Raw genomic sequence first — 27,764 nt, forward strand, 5'->3', positions numbered from 1 at the left:
TCTAACAAAGCATTTATTAGGAATATTAGGTCAATATACATTCATCATTTAGGAATTGTAATTTTTTTTAACTTAATTTAAGTTAAAATTATAGTTTTCTATAAAATCAGAATTAGAACTCAAGAAAAACTGATAAATTCAGCTGTATTTTTTTTATTTGTTTTGAAAAAAACAACAGATGAAAACTGGGATTCTATCTTAATATGACTGAAGCTATTGTTTTTAAATAATTAGTAAAACAGAATTTTTTAAAGAATAAAAAATTAAATAGATCCAAAGGACCTATCAGAAACCATGTCAACTCCATCACATATCATCATTAGAATTTCTCCTAGTATTATGTCTTTAGTACAGGGGCCAGGACATGATCTACAGGGGCACTAGCCCCCGTTGGCCACTGTCTAGAACCGCCCATGACTCCATCTGTAATAGAGTGACTAAAGGACTATTTTGATATAACACAATTTCATACAATATATATAATTAGGGGGTCCCCGCTCCATCTCACCATCAGTTTGGGGGTCGTTGGGCTGGAAAACATTGAAGACCCCTGATCTAGAGCAATCATTGCTTTCATGATGTTGCTAAAAGTCTCAAGAATGTATAAAAAAGGCTCTAGATTTGTCGCTAGTTGCTATATTTTACTTAGAAGAAACACAATAGATGTGTCTCAAAAGTCGCTAAATGTAACGACAGATATGCTAAGTTGGCAACAGCAAGGCAAGGTCCTCACTAAAGCCCCGCCCCTTTTAGCCGCATCCCTAAGGGTCTCTTGTCACCAACGAATTTGGTGGCCTTTTTCAAATTTGTTCCTTTTTTTCAGACAGGATGCTGTTTAGAGTTTAAGTGCATTTGTGCTGCTCTGGCTTGCTAGATGGGTGGGTTGTTACCATTAAAGTGAAAGCATTCACTTTACTAGTTTAAAAGAAAGAATGAAGAGACTGTGGGTCCAGAGAGCAGACTGAACAGTTTAGTTTGTGAAAAAACTCACTTTCATAGCGAATGCAATTTCAGTCTTAGGTCATATACACACATTTTTTTACTATATATATATTTTTTTTTTACTTCAAGTTCTTTCCAGTCTGTGGCTGGATGTCGAGGTTATGATTGCTTTATTGTGCATTTGTCACTGCAAGTCGCAGTTGCACACTAACTTACAAAGTGCTGCACTTGATCACGGGGTCCCATAAGGAAAGTTCATGCTCAAAGGTTTATAAAAAAGGCTGTGTTCTGACAAAAGGGAGAATTTTTATTGCTCTTAATAATTTTATGAGAAATAAAGAGGAGCTTTTGTTTTCTTTGCAGCTTAAGCTGTTTCACCTCAATGACCGATGCGTAACGAGCTACCTTATATTACCTCCAAAAACGGCATAGAACACTTTACACAAGAATAAATCTGAACTTTAAGATAAATCTAAATTGCTAGCCGCTTCTGGAACTATCACACTGTGCTTAAATTGTCCGCTAACTCTAAACCATGTAGCAGAAAATTGGTTCATTTCATCTTCCTGGTCCTCCCTACAAAAGCGTCTTTGTACTTATGAGCTCTACTTAAAAATGGGAGCTTATCAAAGGAGACCTGCCACTCTGAAAGTAAGCACAATTTCAAATAATTGTTAAAAAATTCACAAAAGCTATTTGCTGATGGTATGAAACTAAAAAAATAACAATAATGCAATGGAGAGAAGAGCAGAAAAGAGCTGTCATTTAATCCAGACAGCAGAAAGAGACAGAAAGAGGTGAGGATGTAAAATAAGAAGGGAAGATTAGAGAGAAAGGACAAGGGGGAGTGAAAATGGAGAGAGATGAGATGGCAGAGAAGCAGCGGCACTGACAAAAAGGGCAAATTATGAAGAGGCAGAAACAGAGTAAATGGAGTAAAGACAAGAGAGGAAAGAGAAATATTATAAATGTGAGTCTGCTTTAAAGCGATTTGTCAGTTTCCAGCTACCTCCTGTGACTTTATTGATCAAGGAGGAACAGTGTTAAGTGAAGCTGTTATATAAAAGAGAGGGAGGGGAATATTGATGATACCACAGGGAAGCGCCAGAAGTCCAATCTCACTGGAAATGTGAATTTAGACCCTAAGAAACATGATAGAGTACGGCTCAGACCGCAATTTGTTTCTGCTTTTTCTTTGTGTGAAGGCAGAGACGGCATCTATAAATCACGCGTCTTTGTGAGACAGCTGAAAAGAAAATTAATAACCCTGCATGTTTACGTAAACGAATAAGTTCTCCGACTCGTGACTGCGTGCTGCTTTAAAATTAGTAGCGACTTTTTCCCACAAGCAAACGGGGGATTTAATGTAAGAATTAATCATAATATTATGACGCTACGTCGTGTTCGCCGCATTCATCATGAGTTCCTGTGTGTGGGAGAACTGTTAAATACTTCTATATTTGTTCATGTCAGGGAGGATGGGGACATCCTACTGAAGATCTATTTGTACTCCCTTCAAATACTTGATTGGTGTCCAAATTATAGAGCTATAAGAGAGGATAAATACATCTTTGTTAGATGTCTATTTAATATTGAGAAAAAGACGTAAATAGCTCAGCTTTAAAACTGGAGAAGGACATTCTCAAACAGGTTTTGGTTAATAAGCAATTGATATCTTTTGGATAGAATTTTAAACATATTTTATTTTTTTGATTGTTTAAAGTTCTCTTAAGAAATATTAGTCACATAAAGCAGAGGTCTTCAACAGGGGGTCCGCGACCCTTAGGGCGTCCATGAGGTACTGCATGGGGGTCGTGAAATTTTTCCCCACTAATTGAAACCTCTTTAAATCCACATTAACGTGATTTCAACACACTGTAGTAAAAAAATAAATGGAGGCAGAAGGTGTCTTTCAGTCATTAATGCACACATTCAGCAAAACACAGGAACTCTTTGAAGCTGGGCACCATTTCATTCATAACACCTGTCCCATCAACCAGGAATCAGAATCAGAAATACTTTAATAATTAAATTACTTTCTTTACATTACTCTATCTCTAATAGAATGACTATAGGACCAGTTTGATATAACACATTTTCATTTTCAATTAGGGATCCCCACTCCATCTCACCATCAGTTTGGGGGTCCTCAGCCTGGAATAAAGCAAAATACCTAATGTTTATTATAATTACTTTTTTCATAAATGTTTTATGTTTTATCTATTTCGGAAATATTGGTTACAAAAGGATTAATTTATTTTTATTTTGGTCAAAAGTACTATGTTTATAAAAAGATTGAGCAGAAAAATTGATTTGTGGAAAGAGCTAGCTTAAAACGTCGCTTTCGTTTAGCTTTAATTTAGTGTTTAATCCTTTTTTTTTTCATATTTTAAAGAAAACTGGAAATTTAGCTCTAACACACTACAGTACAGTTAAACAAGTAAAGCCTAAAATGAACACTAACATTCTACAGGTGCTGGTCATAAAATTAGAATATCATGAAAAAGTAGATTGATTTCAGTAATTCCATTTAAAAAGTGAAACTTGTATATTATATTCATACATTACATACAAACTCATATATTTCAGATGTTTATTTTGTTTAATTTTGATGATTACAAATGACAACAAATGAAAATCTCAAATTCATCATATCAGAAAATTAGAATATTGTGAAAAGGTTCAAAATTGATGGCCCCTGGTGCCACACTCTAATCAGCTAATTAACTCAAACCACCTGCAAAAGCCTTTAAATGGTCTTTCAGTCTAGTTCTATAGGCTACACAATCATGGGGAAGACTGCTGACTTGACAGTTGTCCAAAAGACGACCATCGACACCTTGCACAAGGAGGGCAAGACACAAAAGGTCATCGCTAAAGAGGCTGGCTGTTCACAGAGCTCAGTGTCCAAGCACATTAATAGAGAGGCGAAGGGAAGGAAAAGATGTGGTCGAAAAAAGTGTACAAGCAAGAGAGATAACCGCACCCTGGAGAGGATTGTGAAACAAAACCCATTCAAAAATGTGGGGGAGATTCACAAAGAGTGGACTGCAGCTGGAGTGAGTGCTTCAAGAACCACCACACACAGACGTATGAAAGACATGGGTTTCTGCTGTCGCATTCCTTGTGTCAAGCCACTCTTGAACCACAGACAGCGTCAGAAGCATCTTGCCTGGGCTAAAGAGAAACAGGACTGGACTGCTGGTGAGTGGTCCAAAGTCATGTTCTCTGATGAAAGTAAATTTTGCATTTCCTTTGGAAATCAAGGTCCCAGAGTCTGGAGGAAAAGAAGAGAGGCACTTCATCCACGTTGCTTGAAGTCCAGTGTAAAGTTTCCACAGTCAGTGATGGTTTGGGGTGCCATGTCATCTGCTGGTGTTGGTCCATTGTGTTTTCTGAGGTCCAGGGTCAACGCAGCCACATACCAGGAAGTTTTAGAGCACTTCATGCTTCCTGCAGCTGACCAACTTTTTGGAGATGCAGATTTCATTTTCCAACAGGACTTGGCACCTGCACACAGTGCCAAAGCTACCAGTACCTGGTTGAAGGACCATGGTATCCCTGTTCTTAATTGGCCAGCAAACTCTCCTGACCTTAACCCCATAGAAAATCTATGGGGTATTGTGAAGAAGAAGATGCAATACACCAGACCCAACAATTCAGAAGAGCTAAAAGCCACTATTAGAGCAACCTGGGCTATCATAACACCTGAGCAGTGCCACAGACTGATCGACTCCATGCCACGCCGCATTGCTGCAGTAATACAGGCCAAAGGAGGCCCAACTAAATACTGAGTGCTGTACATGCTCATACTTTTCATGTTCATACTTTTCAGTTGGCCAACATTTCTATAAATCCTTTGTTTTTATTGGTCTTCAGTAATATTCTAATTTTCTGATATGATGAATTTGAGATTTTCATTTGTTGTCATTTGTAATTATCAAAATTAAACAAAATAAACATCTGAAATATATGAGTTTGTATGTAATGTATGAATATAATATACAAGTTTCACTTTTTAAATGGAATTACTGAAATCAATCTACTTTTTCATGATATTCTAATTTTATGACCAGCACCTGTAAACTGAATTGATTATATTTCTGAAATTATGTTAACATTGCCACTATTTTTCAATATTTTTCGCCAAAAATAATAAAAGCTAACAGTTGGTAGCTTTTACAGAAAGCACTAAATTTTTTAATTTAATAAAAGAACAATGATGCAGTGCTCAAGGTTATACATTTATCATTGTGAGAAAAATCCTCCTTTTTATAAGAGAATATTGAGCTTGAAAAATAAGCTAGCTAACAGATTAGCTTAGCTCTGGGGCATGGTTTATATTTAAAGTATTTCCAAATCTCTTACAGTCATATGAATTCATATTCATTTCAATTGTTTTGCAAAGAACACTGGTCAAAAATCGCTTCACCCAGGATCCAGGAACCCATTAAAAGCTACAGGAATCGACTAGAGGCTGTTGTTTTTGCTAAATATTAACGTCTCTTTTTTGCTGAGGTGCCCATATTTTGCACCTGTAAAATAGTTTTTTTATGCGTGCCACACATTTTCTGTTAGTCCAATAAACTTCAAATCAATACTGAAATATTGCTTTGTCCATCAGTTATTAGATATAAAAATAATTAGGATTAATGGGGTGCCCAAAGTTTTTCGTATTCTGTTTTTTTATATGCTGGTTCTGTGGTACAGAGTTGAAAGTAGTTATATACACACTCTATATAGAATATACATTCTAGTCTGGGAGGAAAAGTGAATTTGTTTAAAAGTGTTAAAAAATAATTGTTATTCTTTTAGAATAAATGATTGTAAGCCATTAGCTTAGCAGTAATATAGGCTAAACAGTACTAAAGCAACAGTGAGAGATGTACACCTGTGTCCTGTAGCGGTTTGTTGAAATTAAAATATTTATTACCGGTAGACTAGTTTTTGACAATTTTAAAAATAAAAAAAGTCTTTATCTTTATTTATTACATACTAATTTTTGGTAGGTGATTAGCTTGGCTTTCACATAGATGATGTCATTATCAACATAGAAATACAATAGGATACATCTTACACACTATTTTTGTATATTTGTATATTTATATTAAGTATATTCGCTCTTTTTAGAGTGAAATTTTGTTCAATTATTTGGGATAAACTTAGTGAAACAGCTAACAGTTTTTTAACTTCAGGTATAATTTTTAGTTTTTTTTGTTTGTATGTTTTATTTCCAGATGCATCTCTTTTTTTTCAAGATTTAAAAATGGGGAACATGGGAAAATAACAACCTTAGCTCTAAATTGAAATGCATCAAAACAAAACCTGCTTTTTAACATTAAAATGTAACCTGTAACCATTGATTCTCCAATACAACAAATTTTATTCTAATATGTTTTACAATATGGTAGATTTGAAGTTCAGTTTTTCAAATATATAATTTGCATAATAACTACCATGTTTTTTATCTCATTTTAAACATGTTCACTATAAAATCCTACCCCTAATGAATTGTTTTCTTTTTGATTTTTGCTTATATTAATATAAATAATATATATACATATTTTCAACTTGCCAATATGTGTAACATACATAGCAGAAATAAAAGTAATAAAACATTTTCTTTTATATTCTTTCACTTTTCTTCATGCTCATGCACTGCAGCAGACTATTATGACTTGCAGAGGAATAATTTCTCTTACAAATGTTCCTATTAAATTGAGATGCAGACTGTTTAGTGGAGGCAGAGAAATATTCCGCATGAATTTTCCCTTTCTCTCCCCCCCGTACTCCTCGTAAGGCCAGAAGGAGACTTAATCAGCCGTAAGAGCGTTGAGTTTCTCATCCAGATATGGACCTTTTTTTTTTTGCTTATCGGTAATTAAACGGGCCCCAGCTCCCCACGGCTTTCTCGAGTTCCTCTGATAAAGAACCGCTAATGCTTTGGATGGGAACTGAGTGCCCCCTCCTTTTCTTAGCTAAAATGCTTTCCTGTGAATATCACCTATTATTTCAAAAAGCTTAGGAAATAAAAAGGAATAAACCAGGGCTGTCTCTGGTTGTCGCTTCTTCTCCGTACCGCCACCCATCGGGCGACGCAGCTCATCATGTATGACAGGTGTCAGATGAGTCACCCATTACTGGGGGAAAGAAATTTTTATTTTTTTTTTACAAATACATCTCCCAGTTCAATCACCCTGACCTCATTAGTAAGAATGCAAAACATAGAAATGAAGACATAATGTTACCAAGTTGCTCAAAAAACAACGAGAAATATAAGGATCTTTTAATACTGGAGTATTTTTATGCATTAAAGATGGATGTTATAACCAACTGAACCTTTAAAGGACAGACTCTAATAATGAAACCTGTTGATCACACTGTGCTTCATACACTCTTTCCCCCCCGATGTGTGTTTTTTTTTGACAGCGGTTGCCGATACTGACGGATTTGTTTGGAAGCTGCCTATTGCTGCTATTCTGGGCTGATATTCATTATCGTGAAATATGGCTGCTGTCAAAAAAAAAAAAAAAAAAGCTAACGAACAGCGGAGGGCCTTTGTTGTCTTCCGTAGAATATCTTGCAAAAACTTCTTGGGTTGAAGATGGTAAAAAGGGGGCAAGTATTTACATGATATTACAGTCTGCCTTATGTTAACGGGAACTTTGAATATCTTTGACTTTGAGCTCGGCCTTGAACCTAAAAAAAGCCACAGCAAAAAAAACGGCCTTGTCATCTTCCATTGCCTTCGACCAGCATCCCTCTCGTGACCCGGTGACACTATTGACTGAATGCTTGATGAGGATGCTGAGGAGGTGAAATAGAGCACCATATGATAAGATCATAGGCCCCTGCGACAAACCTGCCACTCCCATCCCGCGCTGACTGCATGGCCCACTAATGTGACTTACAGAAAAATCAAAATTATGGATGTTTTACATCAATTACTTTGTATTTCATTTGGAATTTTTTAATTTAATCAACAAAAATTAACGTGTAACTGTGTAATAAAGCCACCCAAACTTTAAAAGTAACCTAAGAACACCTTAACAGCATAAACAACGCAACCTAACAGTGACACATGGTGGTGGCAGCATCATGATATGGGGGAACATTAAAGGAAGCTGGTAAGAGTTAAAGAAAAGACAGAAAAGAAAACAAATGTATCTGATTATTGCATGACTTTATTTTTTATACAAATTATCGATCAGTATATATCTATATTTAAGTATTTAAAGTTAGTCAAATTAAGCATGAGCTTATCTACAACCATTGTACAGGAGATAAAGGTTTCCAATTCAGAGTATGTCTGCATGGCTGCATTAAAACAACAAATCTACACAAAGTTACACTCCATATTGAAGGGTTAGAATAGCTTCATTCAATATCTTTATTTAACCACCCTAAACACACTATCTATGCAGTCAAACAAGGTAGTGGTTATATCATGCTAAGGGATTTACATTATGTCATTTCAAGTTTTGTAAAGGGTTACAGTCAACCCCCAACTTACATAAATATAAGAAGCCTTCCAACAGGATAAGACAAGGTTGTGGCAGCATCATCCTGTGGGAATCATGCATTTTAAAAATGTTTCATCTGTGAGTTTAAAAGTTATTGATGCTGAGGGATAGGAAGTTAGGGATGTGGATGCTGAGGAATCTAGTTACAACTTTACAAAAATACAAGAAATAATCACAAACTGATGAGGCTGTTTCACTTCTTACCAGTTAGTGGCGGAAATAACAAGGTTGTCTGCCAATCACTATTACAGGAAAATAGGAAAATAACAGAACTAAAGATAGCGCTACTCAAACAACTTTACTGCCACCAAGTGTTAAGGAGTGTAAACAGTTTCATCAGGGGTTTGTAAATTTGTACTTGTAACTTTGTATTTGTATTTTTGCAAGGTTGTAAGATTTTAACTTGTCTTATATGTTTATTCTCACAGATAAAACAAATAATGTCTGTTTTTATGGGTTTACAACAAGCCACAAATACAAATGTATCGCTTGTTAAATTTATTTGCAATTTATTGACCTGCAAACATTTGTTCACTTGTCACATCCATGAGATTCCAAGTTTAGGAGTAGCGTTGCGCCAATGCAGTTTTTTGGCCCGATATCATATCGGCCGATACCATACTATCTGTTTAAAATTGATGTGTGAATGTGTGTATATGAAGAACTGCATACCACTTGGATGTAAAATAATTGCCATCATGGCTTTGTCTCTCTTGCATACCTTTGTGAAGCAGGAAAAAATCTAATACAAAGTGAATCCAGTAGAACTTTTTATTGCCTACCTGGAATGGGTGACAATAGTTGGATAAACTTTCGATTCTCAAAATGGTATCAGTGCCCTATTTGTTGGTACTCGCAGATACCGATACCACCATTTTAGTGCTGGATCAGGGCCACGCCTGATACTGGTATCTGTGCAACACTATTGAAGTTACAAATAGAGGTTAAAAAGTTACGACCTTGCATGAGTACAAACTCAAATCACAGATTTATCAGATTGGCTATAACCTCTAATAACAGTAACTTTAACCTAAACATTGTTCACCAACCGCAATTAACAATAAAAATTAGGAGCAGAACGATAAATTGATAGTTATAGTTTGCATGATTGCTTTGCTGAAATGTTTTTTTTTCCAAAGCATGCAAAGTATAACCTCTTCTTCTTGCTAAAAAGCAATATAATAACAACCTTCAGGTACAATACCGCCACCGTCTGGTAAGGAGTAAAACCAGCTTCACCAGGCGTTGTAATTCATAATGATGCCATAAATTCCAAAGTTGTATTTGTGCTACTGCAAAGTTTGTTTTTTTTTCCACTTTTTTACGTGTTTTTTACTTTTTTCGTAACTTCTTAATTCCCACAGAGAAACACAAATGATTTCACATTTTTATGAGTTGAAAAAAAGCAATGAACATGAATCCTAAATCTGTTCATGTTCATTGACCTGCGTTACACGCAAACTCTTCAGATATGTTTACATTTGAAAAAATACAAGCACAAAGTCACAACCCTGAATAAAGCTGTTATACTCCTTACCAGTTGGTGGCAGTAATGCAACTGAAGGTTGTTCGCCAACCACCAAGGAGGAAGAAGGACAGAGATCGTACCTTTAATTGCGTGTGTTCAAGACAACATTTAAGCAAAACTATAAAAGTTCAATTCATAGTTACGTTTTTGTCTTCTTCGTATTCTTCCCAATTACCTGTCGGTTAACAAACGTTTTTATCAGCGCCAACAACTGGCACGGAGTGTAACAGCTACATCAATTTATAAATCATTGTATATATTTCATGTTCTCACTCATTAAATATGTATTTGCTTTAATTTACAAATGGTTCTGCCTGGTGGTTTCTTCCTGTTAAAAGGGAGTTTTTCCTCTCCACTGTCGCTACAAGTATGCTTAGTGTGAGGGATTGCTGAAGAGTCAATGAGTTGATGCAATCAACTGGTTTTCCTTAGATAGAAAACTTTGTATCAATTTGACTGTATGATCTGGTGAGCTGTAAAGTGCCTTGAGATGACGTGTTGTGAATTGAAGCTATAGAAATAAACTGAATTGAATTGCAGCTAGCATATGTTTTTTACTGGCAGTGTGATTGAACTGTTTGGCAACAAATAATAAAGAAATGCATGCATACATACAACAAAAGGCTTTCAGCTGTAAATGCAGCTCAAGGTGGTTTAAAAAAACACTGAATCAGCTGAAGGCCATGTTTCGTTTTCACATAAAGTCCTAATAAACTGCATCAAACTTTCTGTTAGCGAGAGTGCTTTTTTCGACGAGTTATGTTTAAATTTGGCAAAATGACTTTTCTCAGTACAAAACAAGCTTTTTATTTCAGTAGTTTGTGAAAATGTGGACAAAAACAAAAAATATCAAAGCATAGATGCTTTTATGCTTCAAGTAAAATAATAACAGAGGCCATCAGAGGGATGCATTCTGCAGGGAACAAAAACTAAAGCATTTCGTTTATAAGAAAATGACATCCATTGACGACACTTTCCAATTTTCTATCATCTTTTATGTAATGTTTTATGTTGCCTTTTTTTTTCTCCAAGAACACAACACAAGCCTTACTGTTTACACCAGAGTCTGTACATATACTCCCTTAGTGAGCGTTCGTTTGGCTCTTGGCAGTGGAAGTGTAACATAAGATCAAGTATTCTGCTCCTCTTTATTTCCAGCTTAAGTTAATTTGAGCACGGGGAATCGAGCGTAATTAAGTTCGGAGATGAATGTGTGGGAATGTTTTTGGTTTTGAGTCCTTCCCTCTTATGTGCAAGAGTTAACTAACAGAAGAGAGTTGGACATAAATTTAACGGAGGCAAATCAAATGAATCCCTAACCCCCCGATGCAATTATTTCCTCTTCACACTCGTTTTTTTTTTTCTTTTGGCTGCCCGATGGCTGTAATGACTTTGAAGAGAGAAATCGGCTCCAACGAATTGGATCTGATTTGTAAAACGCTGCTCAGCCTTGACCTTAAGTTCTCACTTTTTCATATTTTGACAGCCTGTATAATCAGTTTAGTTTTGATCTAAACAGAGCAAAGAATCAATAAAGAAATCCTCAATTCTTACAGGGAGGCTGACTTCAATCTCTTGAGCTCCCTGTAGCTAAAACTCACCGTACCGTGTCCTTTTTTTTTTTTTTTTGTTTGGACTTACAGAAACTCCACTCTCGGATCATGGATCTGTCTGCGGCTGATCTGCTGCTGGAGCCGGAGAGAAGCAAGGCTTTCCTGCTTTCCAGGAACACAGACTCTCCTTCTACCGTAAGCAGAAACCACCTCTACCCTGTATCTGCATCCCTCCCTGCCACTATAGAGGATTTTTTTCCTCTATTATTGTTGCAAAGAACTTTGAAAAGAGTCTTTGCTGTTTTCTCAAAATTTCTTTTTACAAATACATTTTTTCAAACTTCAATTTAATTATTTTCACATCTATCTTTTTTAAATTGTGTTTCAAAGATCATGTTCTCTTTACTTGAAGCCCTTTACACTCTTCACCAATAAAAATGTTGCTGCTAACACCCAGCAAACCAATAGAAACTGTAAAATCTGTAAAAAAGAAATAAAATAGAACAAATATGTATCATATTTTCTGAACTATAAGCCGCTACTTTTTTCCCCATGCTTCAAACGATGCGGCTTATAAAAAGGTGCGTCTTTTCTGTGGGTTTTTCCAAACCAGGAAATGAAAGAATGGTGGCTAATTTTCATTTAGTACAAGAACATTTTAGCAGGAGTCACAAGGAGAAAAAATGTCCCAAATTCACACATTTTGACATTTATTTGGGGCATTAAAGCTGACAAACCATTATAAAGACTGGTCTCAACTCCCACAGACCTGAAATAAAGAGCTGATGAAGGCCCATCTTTCAGTGAAAGAACTCACCGCTGCAAAGCAACAAACTAACGGAAGCGATACGTAGAGTTCCCCCTACGTGTTTGGTGGGGGACAGTTCAGTAGATGCAACATAAATATGTACGTTTCCAGTTTTTTTTTTTTTTTTTTTTTCATGTGGCCGTGGCTTATAGTGAGATGCGCTCTATAGTCTGGATAATACCATATCTAGAAAAATAAAATATGAGAAAAAAATACTCAGAATATTTTTTTCTCTTTTGAATTTTTAACGGCACTAGTGGCTTGTTTTTATGACCAGTAGGCTGACAGGAAAAGGGGTATGAGAGGGGGGGGGGGGACATGCAGGAAAGGACCATAGGCCCGAGTAGCCTGCATCGATGACTAAGGCCTCCATACATGGGTCGTGTGCGATAACCAATGCACCACCAAAAAAGCAGGAATATTTTTTCCTTATTACGTTTTATTAAGTTTTGTTTTGTTTTTTTTTTTGTTTTTTCTATTTATAAAAAAACATGCTGGGCAGCTCAGCGCCTTGCAGCAATACAACATATTCTCATTATCAGTTCGTAGGAAATCATACGAAAAGTTATGCACACTATTTCGTACGTTTTGGACGTTTTTTTCCCTCAAAAACCACATCAGTGCGCATGCGCTGGCAGACAGAAAAAAAAAAGCAGATCCGCGGAAGGACGTAAAACTGGGAAAAACAGTGTAATCATCACTTATTCATGTCTCTAACTACGTTGCTAACTATATCGTCGGGTTAGGGTTAGGGTCAGGGTTAGGGCTAATTGTATTTTATATTCTATGTTCTTGAATGGTGTGTAAAATGCGCATGCGCATAACATGAAAAAAACGTCCAAAACGTACGAAATTACGGTGCATAACTTTTCGTACGATTTCATACGAACTCATAATGAGAATACACTGAGCAAGAAGGTTCTGGGTTCGATTCCTGGCCTGCGGTCTTTCTCCATGGAGTTTGCATGTTCTCCCTGAGCATGTGTGGGTTCTCTCCGGGTACTCCGGCTTCCTCCCACAGTCCAAAAAAAACATGACTGTCAGGTTAATCGGCTTCTCTAAATTGTCCTTACAGTAGATTTGAGTGTGTGTGAATGGTTGTTTGTCTCTGTGTTGTCCTGCGATGGACTGGCCACCTGTCCAGGGTGGACCCCGCCTCTCGCCCATTGACAGCTGGAGACCCCACTTGGGATAAGTGTGTTAGAAAACATGCTGTTTTTTTTTTTGCAACATCCAATTTCAAATTTAGCTTTTTTTTGTTTCGCTTAAATTTCCATTTACAAAACATTTTTTTATTTCAATTAAGAAAACATGATGAATTTTGTTTCCAATTTCTATTTCGCAAATGTTTTTTTTTTATCCTATGTTATTTATTGTTTTCTCGCAACAATAATAGACTAAAATTTTACTCCGTATGCCACCTCTTCCTCATATAGACCCTGCGATATGGAGCCGTGACCTCTCTGGTCCTTCTGCAAGTGAAAACCTCTGGTATCGCTCTGCACTAAAAGGCATAAATCCTTGTCGTATTACCAGAAAACCATTGATTCAGACTCGACGTCATTAAAAAAAGACTCCACAAGACACTGAGGAACATTAGTCATCTTATATATTATGCATCAAGGCCTGAAGATGAGTTTTCTTCACTCGTTCCCCTTGAGAATGCCACCTGATAAACTGAAACCAAGAAAGGCGATTATGAATCCTCTAAATGTCCAGATATCCTTCAAAACCCAAGTGGCACTTCTTGGAGATTAGCAGAATGGTATTTTCTATCAGTTAACCTCTGCAGTGAGATTCTAATTTGATAAACGTCCAGAGATGTGGCGACGGCACATAAAAAAAGTTGGATATCTCCGCAATGACTTAGCTAGATATTTCTCTGGGATGTTTTATCATTTTCTGAAATAACATCAAGATTGTAATAAGATATGCGACAGCAACTAGAGCCGAGAGGCAGAATAAAATATTTTCTTTTTTGTAAAAAAAAGTCTCTGCTGAAAAGAAGAAAGAGAAGGAATTGGGTGCAAAAGTTTGAATTTAATGTTGATTATCTCTAATATTTGCAAAGTTAAGGCTAAACCTACAGACTCAAGTCGTTAGCAAGTTAGAAATTAACAAAATACTTCTGCTACAACCCTGTCTATACATTTAGTCCCTTTACTTAGCAGAATTTGTCAAGGTTGTTTCAATCAATCAGTTCAATTTTAGCCAACTTCATTAAAGAAACATGCTTTTTTTTTAGATGTATCGTGATTTTATCTCCTTATCAGATCAACAACCATGTCCAGAATTCACTCGTCTAGAAGCAGAAGTGGAATAAGTGACTGATGCCATGATGTTGGACCAAATTTGGAAGAGTTTATTGACCTTGTTGATTTCCTAGCACAGAGGCAATTCTTAACACTTTAAACAAGCTTGCGTTGAAATCTATATGTGTCCACGTTATTACCATTCCAGGAAAACAATTGCATTCAGATGATAGAAAGATCAGGAGCTGCACTGAAATTGGCGAATTCAATGGAAAATGCTGGAACTCCAGTTTTATAGTTTATTAAGAAGCAGGTTGTAGTTTTAAAGTGGGCCATGCTCAAAAGATTTGGATAAATGAGACAAGTTCTTGAGTATCGTCACAGTTATGAGACAAAATGATTGTAGAATATATATAGATATGAATAGTATGCACTAGATTCATATAACAATTAAAAACGATCTAGTTTAATGAATCCAGAAACGTCTCAAAGTGTCGTGTCGTCGTCTCCCGCTTTATCCGGAACCGGGTCGCGGGGGCAGCAGGCTAAGCAGAGACTCCCAGACTTCCCTCTCCGCAGACACCTCCTCCAGCTCTGTTGGGGGAAGCCCTAGGCGCTCCCAGGCCAGCCGAGAGACATAGTCTCTCCAGCGTGTCCTGGGTCGTCCCCTGGGCCTCCTCCCGGTGGGACATGCCTGGAACACCTCCCGAGGGAGGCGTCCAGGGGGCATCCGAAGAAGATGTCCGAGCCACCTCAACTGACTCCTCTCGATGTGGAGGAGAACCGGCTCTACACTGAGCCTCTCCCGAATGACCGAGCTCCTCACCCTATCTCTAAGGGAGAGCCCAGCCACCCTGCGGAGAAAGCTCATTTCAGCCGCTTGTATCCGGGATCTCGTTCTTTCGGTCATGATCCAAATTTCATGACCATAGGTGAGGGTAGGAACGTAGACCGACCGGTAAATTGAGAGCTTTGCCTTTTCGCTCAGCTCTCTCTTCACCAGGACAGACCGGTGCAGCGTCCGCATTATTGCAGCAGCCGCACCGATCCGTCTATCGATCTCCCGCTCCATTCTTCCCTCACTCGTGAACAGGACCCCAAGATACTTGAACTCCTCCACTTGAGGCAAGGACTCCCCTCCAACCCGAAGGGGACATGCCACCTTTTTCCGGTCGAGAACCATGGCCTCGGATTTGGAGGAGCTGATTCTCATCCCGGCCGCTTCACACTCGGCTGCGAACCGCCCCAGCGCACGCTGTAGGTCTTGGCAGGAGGGAGCCAGCAGAACTACGTCATCCGCAAAAAGCAGGGACGAGATCCGCTGTTCCCCAAACCAGACCCCCTCCGGTCCTTGGCTGCACCTAGAAATCCTGTCCATAAAAGTTATGAACAGGACCGGTGACAGAGGGCAGCCCTGTCGGAGTCCAACATGCACCGGGAACAGGTCCGACTTAATGCCGGCAATGCGAACCAGACTCCTGCTCCGCTTGTACAGAGAACGGATGGCCCCTAATAAAGGGCCCCTGACTCCATACTCCTGGAGCACCCCCCACAGGGCAGCACGAGGGACACGGTCGAATGCCTTCTCCAAGTCCACAAAACACATGTGGACTGGTTGGGCAAACTCCCATGAACCCTCAAGCACCCTGCAGAGGGTGTAGAGCTGGTCCACCGTTCCACGGCCAGGACGAAAACCACACTGCTCCTCCTGCAGCCGAGGTTCGACAATCAGCCGGACTCTCCTCTCCAGCACCCTGGCATAGGCCTTTCCGGGGAGGCTGAGAAGTGTGATTCCCCGATAGTTGGAACACACCCTCCGGTCCCCCTTCTTGTGGAGGGGAACCACCACCCCAGTCTGCCAATCCAGGGGAACTGTCCCCGACCTCCACGCGATGTTGAAGAGACGTGTCAACCATGACAGCCCGACAACATCCAGAGCTCTGAGATACTCAGGTCGGATCTCGTCCACCCCCGAAGCCTTGCCACCGTGGAGTTTTTTGACTACCTCTGTGACTTCAGCCTGGGTGATGGACGAACCCAGCCCCAAGCACCTCGTCTCTTCTTCCCCCACGGAAGGCATGTCTGTCGGGTTGAGGAGATCCTCAAAGTATTCCTTCCACCGCCCGACAATATCCTCCTTCAAGGTCAGCAGCTCCCCACACCCACTAAAAACAGTGTTAGTGAAGCACTGCTTTCCCCTCCGGAGGCGCCGGACGGTTTGCCAGAATCGCTTTGAGGCCAACCGATAGTCTTTTTCCATGGCCTCTCCGAACTCCTCCCAGGCCCGAGATTTTGCCTCTGCAACCGCCCGGGCCGCGACACGCTTGGCCTCACGATACCTGCTTGCTGCTTCAGGAGTCCCACAAGCCAGCCAGGCTTGATAGGACTCCTTCTTCAGCTTGACGGCATCCCTTACTATCTGTGTCCACCACCGGGTTCGGGGATTGCCACCACGACAGGCACCGCAAACCTTACGGCCACAGCTACGGGCAGCCGCATCGACAATAGAGGCAGAGAACACAGCCCATTCGGACTCCATGTCTCCAACCTCCCTCGGAACCTGAGAGAAGCTCTCCCGGAGGTGGGAGTTGAACACGTCTCTGACCGAGGGCTCCACCAGACGTTCCCAGCAGACCCTCACTACACGTTTGGGCCTGCCGAGTCTTTCAGGCTTCCTCCTCTTCCAGCGTATCCAACTCACCACCAGGTGGTGGTCGGTGGACAGCTCCGCCCCTCTCTTCACCCGAGTGTCCAAGACATGCGGCCGAAGATCAGAAGATACGACTACAAAGTCGATCATCGACCTTCGGCCTAGGGTGTCCTGGTGCCAAGTGCACCGATGGACATCCTTATGCCTGAACATGGTGTTCATTATGGACAATCCGTGACTTGCACAGAAGTCCAATAATGAGACACCACTCGGGTTCAGAGCTGGGGGCCCGTTCCTCCCGATCACGCCCCTCCAGGTGTCACTGTCGTTTCCCACGTGGGCGTTGAAGTCTCCCAGCAGAATGATGGAATCCCCGGGAGGGGCGCTTTCTAACACCCTCCCCAGGGATGCTAAGAAGGCCTGGTACTCCGTACTGCCGTTCGGCCCATAGGCCGAAACAACTGTCAACGTCTCAAAGTTTCATATTTAAACAACCATTGGAGAAGTGAAAAAGACAGATGTAAAAATCAATCAAATTTATGTCAGATTTGTTTCTTTTCTTGTAACATTTATTAGGTCTTTTAAAATGTATGGCTATTAATAATCAAATTATTATACTTTTATATCAATTATGTTAGTTGAAATGCTAAAAAACACTGTGTTATTAAATTATTATTTATACTGTGTCACAGGGCCACAGCAAAACATTAGAATATTTTAATGTGAATAAAACATTATGTCTGAAAGGTGGCCAAAGCAGGACATATCTCATGATCAACAAGCATTTCTATCAGTGTACTAAAAGTACACTGATAGAAATTGCCGCTTTAATCTCTCATGCTTTTAATAAGCTATGTAACTTGCTATGATTCCAGGTTTATTAGGTATGTAATATATAAGTTGAGCTTAGCATACACATCTGATGTGGCTCACAATGGTCCTCAGTGGAATTGGGGGATCTTGTAGTCGTTTGACTAGACACATGCAAAATTAGAGGGAACCCTGAACACAATCCTGGGCATAAAATAAAAATAAAAATAAAAGTAGCTGCAAACTGATTAGAAATGTAAAGGTATGTTTTTAAGCAGTAAAGCTAACGTTGGCTTAGCTCCTACAAAGTTTTACATTTGACATTACTCCTTTTAGAGCGTATTGCTTCTGCTGTCAGAACGTATCAATGAAACAAAGTTATTTAATGGTGAATTCACACAACTTAGATTCATTTTAAATAAGTTAAACATCTCTTAACTCTTTAAGATAACCTCAATAGACAAAATAGAATCAAACTTCCACTAAAAATGCATGATTTTTACTCAATCCAGAAAAACAAGAGTTAATTAAAGGCTTAAAATTAATCAAATATCTTTGGACATACTGAGACTATGCATGATTTGCGCCAATAATGTAGATATAAACAATTGAGGTTTTGTTCGAAAAGTTTGTTCGCTAAAGTATTTTATATTTCCTACAGGAGGTTCAGTTAACTGGAAAGCCTGGGCTCCCTGTGGCAAAATGTTTGAGCCAGCTGAGTCTGACTGTGCCCCCGCCCATCTACCCACGCAGCAGCTGCAGCAGCAGTGAGATATCCTTGTCGAGCGCCTGCAGTGAATTCTCCAGCGGCTCGTACACCTGGAATGATGGACGCTCCTGTGGGAAAATGGTAAACCCTGAACATCCGTTCCACAAAACAATCACAAGTGGCAGCTCATCAAAGTTCCCCTTTCATTTGAGGCCCTAATTAATCCCATGTCCTCCTGTAAGAGTTTGATGACCATGACTTAGAAATACTTTTAAAACTTTCCCATGGGAAGTTGTTAAAATAAATAATACATTTATTCTAAGGTTAAATAAAGATTTGCTATTTTTACTTGTCTAACCAAAACCTTACAAAAATTCCCCCAGAAGAAATCCTGTTGAAATACATTGAAAGAAATGCTAAAAATTAGTAATTATATCATGTGTTTTTCTCTTTTTGCCTTAAAGTCTTCTCTTACGTGGGAGAAGAGGCTGAGTTTGGGTTCATCAGCTCCGAGTAACATCTGCGCTCCCGCAGAGGAGCAACGACCCACAAGATGCAAGGAGAGCCACATATTAGAGGGACTCAGGAAGCTTCAGAGGAGGAAACACAGGAGTTCCTCATGTTCTTCAAAGGTGTCCAGATCAGGGTACAAAGACTGCATGAACTCCAATGAGGGTATCTATTCCCTGGGTATCAAGAGTGGAACTAAAGGGGTTTCCAAGCCCAGCCAGTGTAGTAGGACTTCCGCTGCTCGCAGCAAGCAGTTCTTTTACGATTCGGATGATGCCGATGATGAATTGGCACAGTCCAGCTGCCGAGATAACATCCCCACCAAGGACAGTTGGTTTCACTGTAAGAGACTCTCGCACAGCATCTCGGACAGTTTATGTAGCTGGGAGGGGACGCAGGAAAGTGGAACTGGACTCGGTGCTTCTTCAGGACTAATGGTTACAAACCCTTGTTCCAACTGCGACTCCAAAGAGCGTCCAGAGAAGCTTGTAAGTTTCATCAACAATTTTCTCTCGGATGGAGAGCACAAATCAGCTTTTAGTAAACCATCAAAGCTTCATTTCAACCCCCCTGAGCCAGAGAGTCCCAAGCGCCTCTGTGATGTGGACAACCACGAGGAACTCAAATCTGAGTGCGGTAATGTCCGGATGTCCTGTGACCAGTCAACAGAGCAAGCAGAGAGGGAGTTCAAAAGACTCTCTAGGGATGCTGCCAAGCTCCTCAAGCAGAAATATTTGGGCAAAGACCAGGGACGCACCCATTCTGCAGATGGGAGAACCATACCTTTTAGCCTGATGAAGGAGCCACAAGCATCCAAGTGCACCCAGTCAGAGGAAAGCATACTGGCTATATTTGATGCAGAGGGTGAACCTATTGAGCTCTGTCCCCAAAGGCTTTCAGCAGAAGCAGATGAAAATCAAGGTGGCAAAAAAATAGCTAATTATGCAGAATTAGTACAAAAGGAGAGGCCAACAAGACAAATATCTGCAAATGCAAGAAACTATAACGTTCTTGAATCTCCAGAAAAGTCCTCGGCGTGTGAATCCTGGACTGCTAAATCAGGCAATAGCAGGGAGGGAAGTGCAGAAAGACTGTCTTTGCAGCTGACGCCTCAGAGAAAACTAATAAAACCTCCAAGCATCCGTGCAAGTAAAGGTCAGTCTATCCCTCCATTAAAGGATGGTGCTTCCTCCAAGTCTAGTGGTTCAAAGATTCCTGGTCGTAACAGACCGTCAGCGTCACCGCTGAGGGTGTCTAAAGGTTCAACTGAACCAAGCAATAGTGGAAACTCAGGATCCTCCAATCAGGAGAAATCCCCTTCTTCTCCGACAGTAAAGCTATCCAGATTCATCAAAACACAAACAAGCTCTCAGAGTCCAAAGGCTGTAAACTCCAAGCTTTCCAACAGGGCTGAATCGAGTAAGGGTCCTTCTTCCACTTCCCCCCAGCTCCCAAAGAGGCTCTTGGAATATGGTGACACAAGTGAACAACCAACCAGAGACAAACACTGTGAACCTAGCAAAAATAAACTCAGGTCTCCCTCTCCTCCCCCTCCCCCGGGCCGCACCACCTCCTTACTGATCAGACCAAATTATGAAAGTTCACCTCAGGCACATAAAACAGGGGTGACTCAACCATCCACACTGACCACTGGGAGAGGGCCTCCCCCAAGTTACTACACCTCATTAGCACCAAATATGCAAACCACTTTACCCATCAAGGATAAAGACTGTTTGGATTTGGACGCAGGCTATGGGACTGCACTTGCACCTCAGAAACTGGTGGAAAAAACCAGTCAGCACCTTCAGAAGTCCCCCGTTGTGACTCAGACTCCTACTAAAGGCACTTCGAAACGAACAAAAGACTACCTCCCTTCTGCAAACTCAGGGTGTGCTCGCGAACCTGATAATGCACCTCGAAGCTCAAAGAATGTCCCTCCTCCTTACAGTGCCCTAAGAGAGTCCTCCCTACAAAATACATTTGCGATCAAGAAAGGACCCGATCATGAAAATGTTAGCCAGACAGTGCAAAAGATCTCGATAAGTTTACCCATAGCCTCCCATGACTCCTCCCAGTGTCAGACAGAGCCGCAGAATGGTAAAGCCATAACTAGCCCTCCTGCCTCTAATATTACGTCGCCTAACCAGGCAGAAAAGGCCTCAAAGACTCGTATCCCAATGGGTTTTAAAGCCTTTTTAAAATCACCTCCAACAAGTAAGACTAGTCCCACTGTTCCAGGTAAACAAGAGAAAGATCATATCAACTCGGTCTCCAAGGAGACCGTGACTTCAAATGCTTCGACCCAGTGTGACGCCTTGCAAGCAGTGTACAGTATTGATTTGCCACCCAAGATGTCTTCCACAGAGGGGAAAGGGGAAGTTCAGTGCTTCGCACAAGAAGACGAAGTGCCCATCACTGTGTTGCCTGTCGAAGGCGATGGTTGTGATAAGGGGAAACGGAGTAGTCAACTCTTTGGTCGATCCATATCTGTTACGACAAAAGCCCACCTGAAACCAGCTTTGGGAATGAACGGCGCCAAAGCTCGTAGCCAGAGTTTCAGCACCAACTACATGGAGAAACCTAACATCAATGGGCTTGAAGGGCCGGGGAAAATTCGGACTCAGATCATTACCAACTCAGGTGAGAGGGGAAACTCTCTTTCGAGGCAAAGTTCTTTGGACGTACCCACCGGTGGGTTAGCTGAGAGCCCGGTCCATTCACCCAGGACGAGGCTGAGCCACTATGGAGGCATGACAGCTTCAGCCAGCAGCAATGTCCTCCCTGAAAAAAACTCTAAATTAGGTTCTAAGTGCGAAGGCGTCACCTCGCCATCTCATAAAGAGGTGCGAAGTCTGCCAACGAGCGATAAGGCAAGTTTCAATAACATCCGGAAACCAAAAGTTGCCTCTCATCCACAATTTCATTCCCATCCATCCTTCTATGGTTCAGAAAACCCTGCAAGAGAGACGGAAAGCCTGGTAAACAGTCCAAATGAACCAGTCAAAACCCAGTTGGATGCACAGATTAAACCATCTGATGCAGAGGAGCAGAAAATCAGCCCGACAGCTTGCACAATTGAAGAGAAAGTCATGATGGGAATCGAGGAAAACTTACAAAAATCCCAAGAACAGGAGAAGGTAGCTGCAAGTGAGCACAAACAAAAGACCGGCCCATCTCTCGCAAACTGGTTCGGCCTCCGGAAAAGCAAGCTTCCAGCTTTGAGTGGCAAAAAGTCAGACTCTCCAAAGGGAAAAGAAGAGAAGAAGGACCTAAAGGTCGGCTCTGTCCTTGGGGTAAAACCGATCAAGCCAGAGAAGAAGAAAGACAAAAAGAAAGAGAGCCAGGACGTACAGAATCTGTCTGAGATGAACAACAAGCTGAGCGCTATCATGGACCACTGCAACAATCAGATGGGTCAGATCACCAGTCAGATCCAATGTACAACGGCATTCATCGGGAAAGACCAATTCGTCAAAGACCTCCTTGGCAGGTAGGTAGAGAATTGTTAAACTCAAACTGTTCAGATACTGAAATCAGCTCTTTTCATGTAACTCAGAGAAAGGTATGTTAAAGCTAAGAAAAGCTCCACATATACTTATCACAGCATGGATTTTCCACTTTGAATCCCATCTGACAGAGAGAGCATTTAATGGGGGGCTGTTTAACATCAAATGAGAAATTTCCATGTATGTTTCTTGGGTAAGGGGTCTGTTTGCTTTCATGATAAGAGCAGGTTACAGCAATTTATCAGCTCTTCGGCTTGATAAAGGAGCTGACAGACATAACACCAACATCTCATTCCCTCGCAGGACGGCTGTGAAGGTCAACGGCGTGACAGCCTCACCACCGGCCATGTCAACACCCAAGAAGCATGGTGAAACGAAGGCCGACATGCAGATCTGTACTGAAACAGCGGTAAGTGAGCAAACTTCTGCCAACTTTTGTTGCAGTTGTACGTTTTGGACAGAAGCTAACATGCAAATTCCCACAGGCTTTTCTTTTTGCTTCACACTCAAACAGAACTTCCATCCGCCTCTGCAGCTTCATATCCCCGGAAGGCTCTCTATTGATTTACATTGTGTTCTGACTCAGCCTACTGTACAAAACATCTCCTGTTTATTTTGCTATGTTTTTTTTCAGCTTAGGCTGATGTGTGGAATGTCAACAAGGATGAGCAAATCCGAAGCTTAAATTAGCCTTCATTTAGCAAACGGGTACAATTGTTGAAAGTATTTAGACCCATTTAGTAGAATTAAACAATAAGATTTAATGGCTTTTACTGAAATATTTTCTGACAACAATACAAGGTCGCTCCGTAGAATCAAGGTCTGCCTCAGTGAGTTAAACAGACTAGAGGAACCGGCTAACGGATGATATTATCTGCTTTTCTGATGCCATAAAACGAGCTTGATAAAATTTCCACATTTATTTCTTGCGGGAGAAAGACAAAAAAATGTGCCTTGTTCACGTTTAGGGGTAATTCTCTTAGAGGGTAACTCTTGGTTTTCTTGTTTGAGTTTGTTTCCTGTTTTTCGCTTCATCAATCTTATGGAAAACATCTCATGCTGCCACCACCATGCTTTAGCATTACGATAGTAAATTTGGGAAGATTTACAGTATTTTTTCCCCCTTACTAATCATGTTCATTTTTAAGGCCAGTTTGGTTTAATGGATTTTTTATTTTGTGGAGTCATGTTTAAAGATGAGGTAAATAGCAAATATCTTTTTATCTCTGCTCCATTCTACATTACTGTATCAATAATAAACATAAGTTGGTGGTTTTAACATAAAAAACACAACAAAGTGCAGATATGTCCTACAGCATGATGCTGCCACCACCATGTGTCACAGTAGGGATGATATGATGAACTGTATTTGTTCTCTACAGCAAACATGTACTTAGGGGAAAACAATTAATTTTTTTATCAAAACCTGCCAAATTTATAATTTGGACTTGTTATGAGTTTCTTCCCATTGTTTTTTCCAATGTGTAATAGTTATTTAGAGGTATCAAAATGAAAGGGGCTGAGTACGAACATGTTTAAAATTGCATCAAATTTACATAACCGTTGTTGTCTGTTGATATGTAAGGAAGGATTAGTGAAAAGCTTTAAAAGGAGCGAGGACGTAGAAGGAGCCATTTCATCTGATGAGAGGAGGGGGCATAATGGGGGAAATTTAATCCAGACTGATGTGGAACAGCGATAACACGAGGCGCCGTTTATCGCAGGCACTCCTCTCCACAAAAGGGTCATTTAAAAGCATCCTCTGAGCGCACTATCTGCTCCCTACAGAAATTCAACAAAAGTGCTCCACTTTATGACCGACAAGCCCCCCCGTAGCCCAATTAGACAGAGAGAGAGGGAGACAAAAAGAACAATTACCTGCTTCTCTTGCCACAAAACAAAGTTAAAAGTCATTAATGAATTGAGTCAGGGCCTTAATTTTAGTTCATATGTCGGTTATTTTAATGTCTGTGTGATCCAGAGATCTTTTGAAGGTTTTGTGAGCATTATGGGGCGTTTGTTCGTATTACAGACCCTTCTAATGACTCAGAAGATCAGTCTGAAGGTCGAAAACGAGGATGGACACATGCCGGACTCCACCTGTCAAGACCACATGATAGGTAGGATTATCAACGGCTTTGGGTTCATCTCACTACAGTTTTCATCTCTCTCTTCATGGCTTTATTGTTGCATTGCAACACATTTTTCTACATTATTATATACATTCTTTAGCTTTTTAAAATGCTTTGTGTAACACTAGGAGATTACTTATTATCTAATCTGATTAAAAAACCTTTTTAGATCATTCATATATAACCATCCCGATAACTATCCCGAACATATATATATATTTTTTTACTTTCTTATGTGCTGGTGAAGATTCTAAGTCATCCAGGTCATAGTCATTCAAAAAAATGTCCTCCCCATTACTAAGGGGTGGACCTGTTTTTTCGGTTCAATTTGCATGTTTTCTAAGCCATAATGAGGCTTTGTTGGGCTACTCTATAAAGTTTGGAATTGACATTTTGAATGGAAGGAAGGGAAACGTCTTTAAACTTGGAAACAAAGTCTGGTGGTTTGTTTTTTGTTTCTTACTTTCTTATGGTTCATGTTTGATCAAATTTTTAAAGTAAATTTAATATATTTGAGGTAATCTGTTATGTTAGGAGAAAAATTGGGATCACGATCAGCTAATCGGTGCATCTCCAGCGAGGGCCTTGGCCCGTTTGCCTCCTGTCTAGAGCCAACTCTGGTGTTTTGCTAAAAAATTTCCGTCTGCTCCTCTTCATCCAGCTCTCTGCCTGTTCTCTTCAGCTCGCTCTCTGTCCACTATCAAAGAGCTTCAGTGATCTGTTTCTTGTTGGGTCAGAATTCGGTAGCTGATCGTCTTTTGGAGTATAAATAAGCTTTTTTTTTGTTCCTGCCACTTTAAGAACAAAAACAAATACCATTTCTCTTGCTTAGTATGTTAAGAAGACTTAAGGGCGTTAGCTGCAAGTTTAACTCCTCCCAGGCAGTAGGTGGCGCTGCTCACACTCGCTGCTCTCCTACTGCGCAGTTCTCTAGGAAGATATTTTAAAATGATGAAGAAAAAATAAATATTCTCAAAGAATAAAATCACTGTACTAAAAAAAAAAACGCCAAGTATATGATTAAATGAAAATAAAATAAAAAATGCCACCATAAAAAAATAAATTATGTTTAAATGAATACACGCATAATAAATGAACAACCTATTTAGCGACTGAAAATATACATACATAAAAAATAAACGGAAACATAAATAACTTCATATTATGACAAGTTATTAAGAAAATATCCCTAAATGAACAAAACAATTATTTAATAAACAAATAAAAACACTATCAACAAGCCTTTTTCAATGTGTAAAAACTTAATTTGTCCAAATATGATTAAAAGTAAAGAATAATAATTAAAATTAAAATAATAATTAGTGGAATTAGTTACATTTCTTAGTTAATTAGTTCGTTTTTCTTGAGTTCCTTGGTCTCCATCATTTCCAATAACATTTTAGGATCATTTATGGTGTAAAAGTTGATCAAGGATGTTTTTTTGGACTGACTATCTTTAAATACCAGTTCCTTACTGCTTAAAATCTATTAATCTTTTCCAGCAGATTATTGCTGCCAGGCTAGCTTACTCTAACAGGTTCATTTCCAATCCTTCCCATAGAGCCTGAATTAAACGTGGCTCCGCGGCCCTGCCGTAACGCCGCCTCTCTACAAACGCTAACGACCTAACGGCAGGTAAACACATCAATCATATAAATAGTTTACGCTCCATCAGTTCATGATCCCAGACCAATTCAGGCTTGGGTCAGAAACGTTTAAAGAAGAACCTGCCTCCAGGTGGCTTTTTCATCTTTCTTTTTTTTTCTTTTTTCCTCATAAAAGAACAATAAAATTATCGGCTTTGAAATTTACTTTCAAGGTTAAGACTAAAGGAGCAGCAGACTCTGGTTTAATATGTGACAATGGAGCTTAATGCTTCAGGGGATCGCAGGTAGTCCCTCCTCACTACTCCGCGCGCTGAAGATATCAGCTACACAGCCTGCGGCTTGTGTACAGAAGTGATAGGGAGCTCATGAAAAACTAGATTACGTCCAGTTGTTTTTTTAGCCGCTGGGTGGAATTACTGTGGACCTTGTTATAGTTGGGATATAGAGGGCATTTTGAACTGCCAGGTTTGGCATTCAATTACCCAGCTGTGTAATCTATGGCTCCTTCTTACAGTGAAGTTCTTGGCAGTATTGTTTGGCTGTACGCCATTAAAGAAGGATTTCTCTTATATTTCAGCTCCTCTGGAGGAAGAGTTTGTTAATTTAGGCCAGAGGAGAGTTTCCGTAATGCCTCATTAAATGCCAGGATTCTAAGGAAGTCTATAGGTGTACCGATTGGACATTTATATCGGTTCCGATATTGGAGAAAGTTCTAGATGTGTAAAATAGGCTATAATCCTTAGGGGCAGATGTGTTTAGTCTATTTCTGTAATAAATTTAGGTTGGATTACACATCCCTTTAACAACAGAAAGGTTTATCACTTTATGGGGTTCTGTCGAGGACAGTGGCAGTCCTAGAACTAATTTACCAGGGGCCCCGGGGTGGGGCCAGGGTTGTTGTTTTTTTAGATTGCGACAACAACCGAAAGAATGAAACAAAAAAAAAGGGAAGAATGCAGGAGTTCATTGTTTAATATTTTAATATACACAGATATATCTTGTTTTTTTATTTAATTACATCAATATCAGTTTGGCCAATCCTTCATATGTGTAGCCGATTTTGTTAGGCCAATATTGCTTCTCTTCCTCTATTTACAACTTTAAAAATAACTAAATGAGATCAACTTTCAGTAAAGTCTCCTATTAAACAAAAATAAACATTTAACAAATCTAGCAAAGTAAAATAACAAGCAGAGCGAGTGGCAAAACACGCACATGCATGGGTGCCCTAATG

The 27,764-nt window shown here is 40.0% G+C and overlaps 1 protein-coding gene across 8 annotated transcripts in view; it reads left to right on the forward strand.

The window, feature by feature from the left end:
- LOC119781587 (nck-associated protein 5-like) overlaps positions 1-27,764 on the forward strand; it is a 232,522-nt gene that overhangs the window by 185,310 nt on the left and 19,448 nt on the right. For 7 of the 8 annotated variants that reach the window (XM_038282126.1, XM_038282120.1, XM_038282121.1 and 4 more), the window contains 5 exons: positions 11,637-11,741; positions 18,728-18,916; positions 19,240-22,775; positions 23,095-23,200; positions 24,824-24,911. In XM_038282126.1, coding sequence (XP_038138054.1) covers positions 11,637-11,741; positions 18,728-18,916; positions 19,240-22,775; positions 23,095-23,200; positions 24,824-24,911 — 4,024 coding nt within the window. The remainder of the gene's footprint in view (positions 1-11,636; positions 11,742-18,727; positions 18,917-19,239; positions 22,776-23,094; positions 23,201-24,823; positions 24,912-27,764) is intronic. The other variant, XM_038282119.1, reaches the window with a different exon arrangement.

The sequence above is a fragment of the Cyprinodon tularosa genome, unplaced genomic scaffold (assembly GCF_016077235.1).
Source record: "Cyprinodon tularosa strain WSP-4 unplaced genomic scaffold, ASM1607723v1 ctg18, whole genome shotgun sequence".
Taxonomy (NCBI): Eukaryota; Metazoa; Chordata; class Actinopteri; order Cyprinodontiformes; family Cyprinodontidae; genus Cyprinodon; species Cyprinodon tularosa.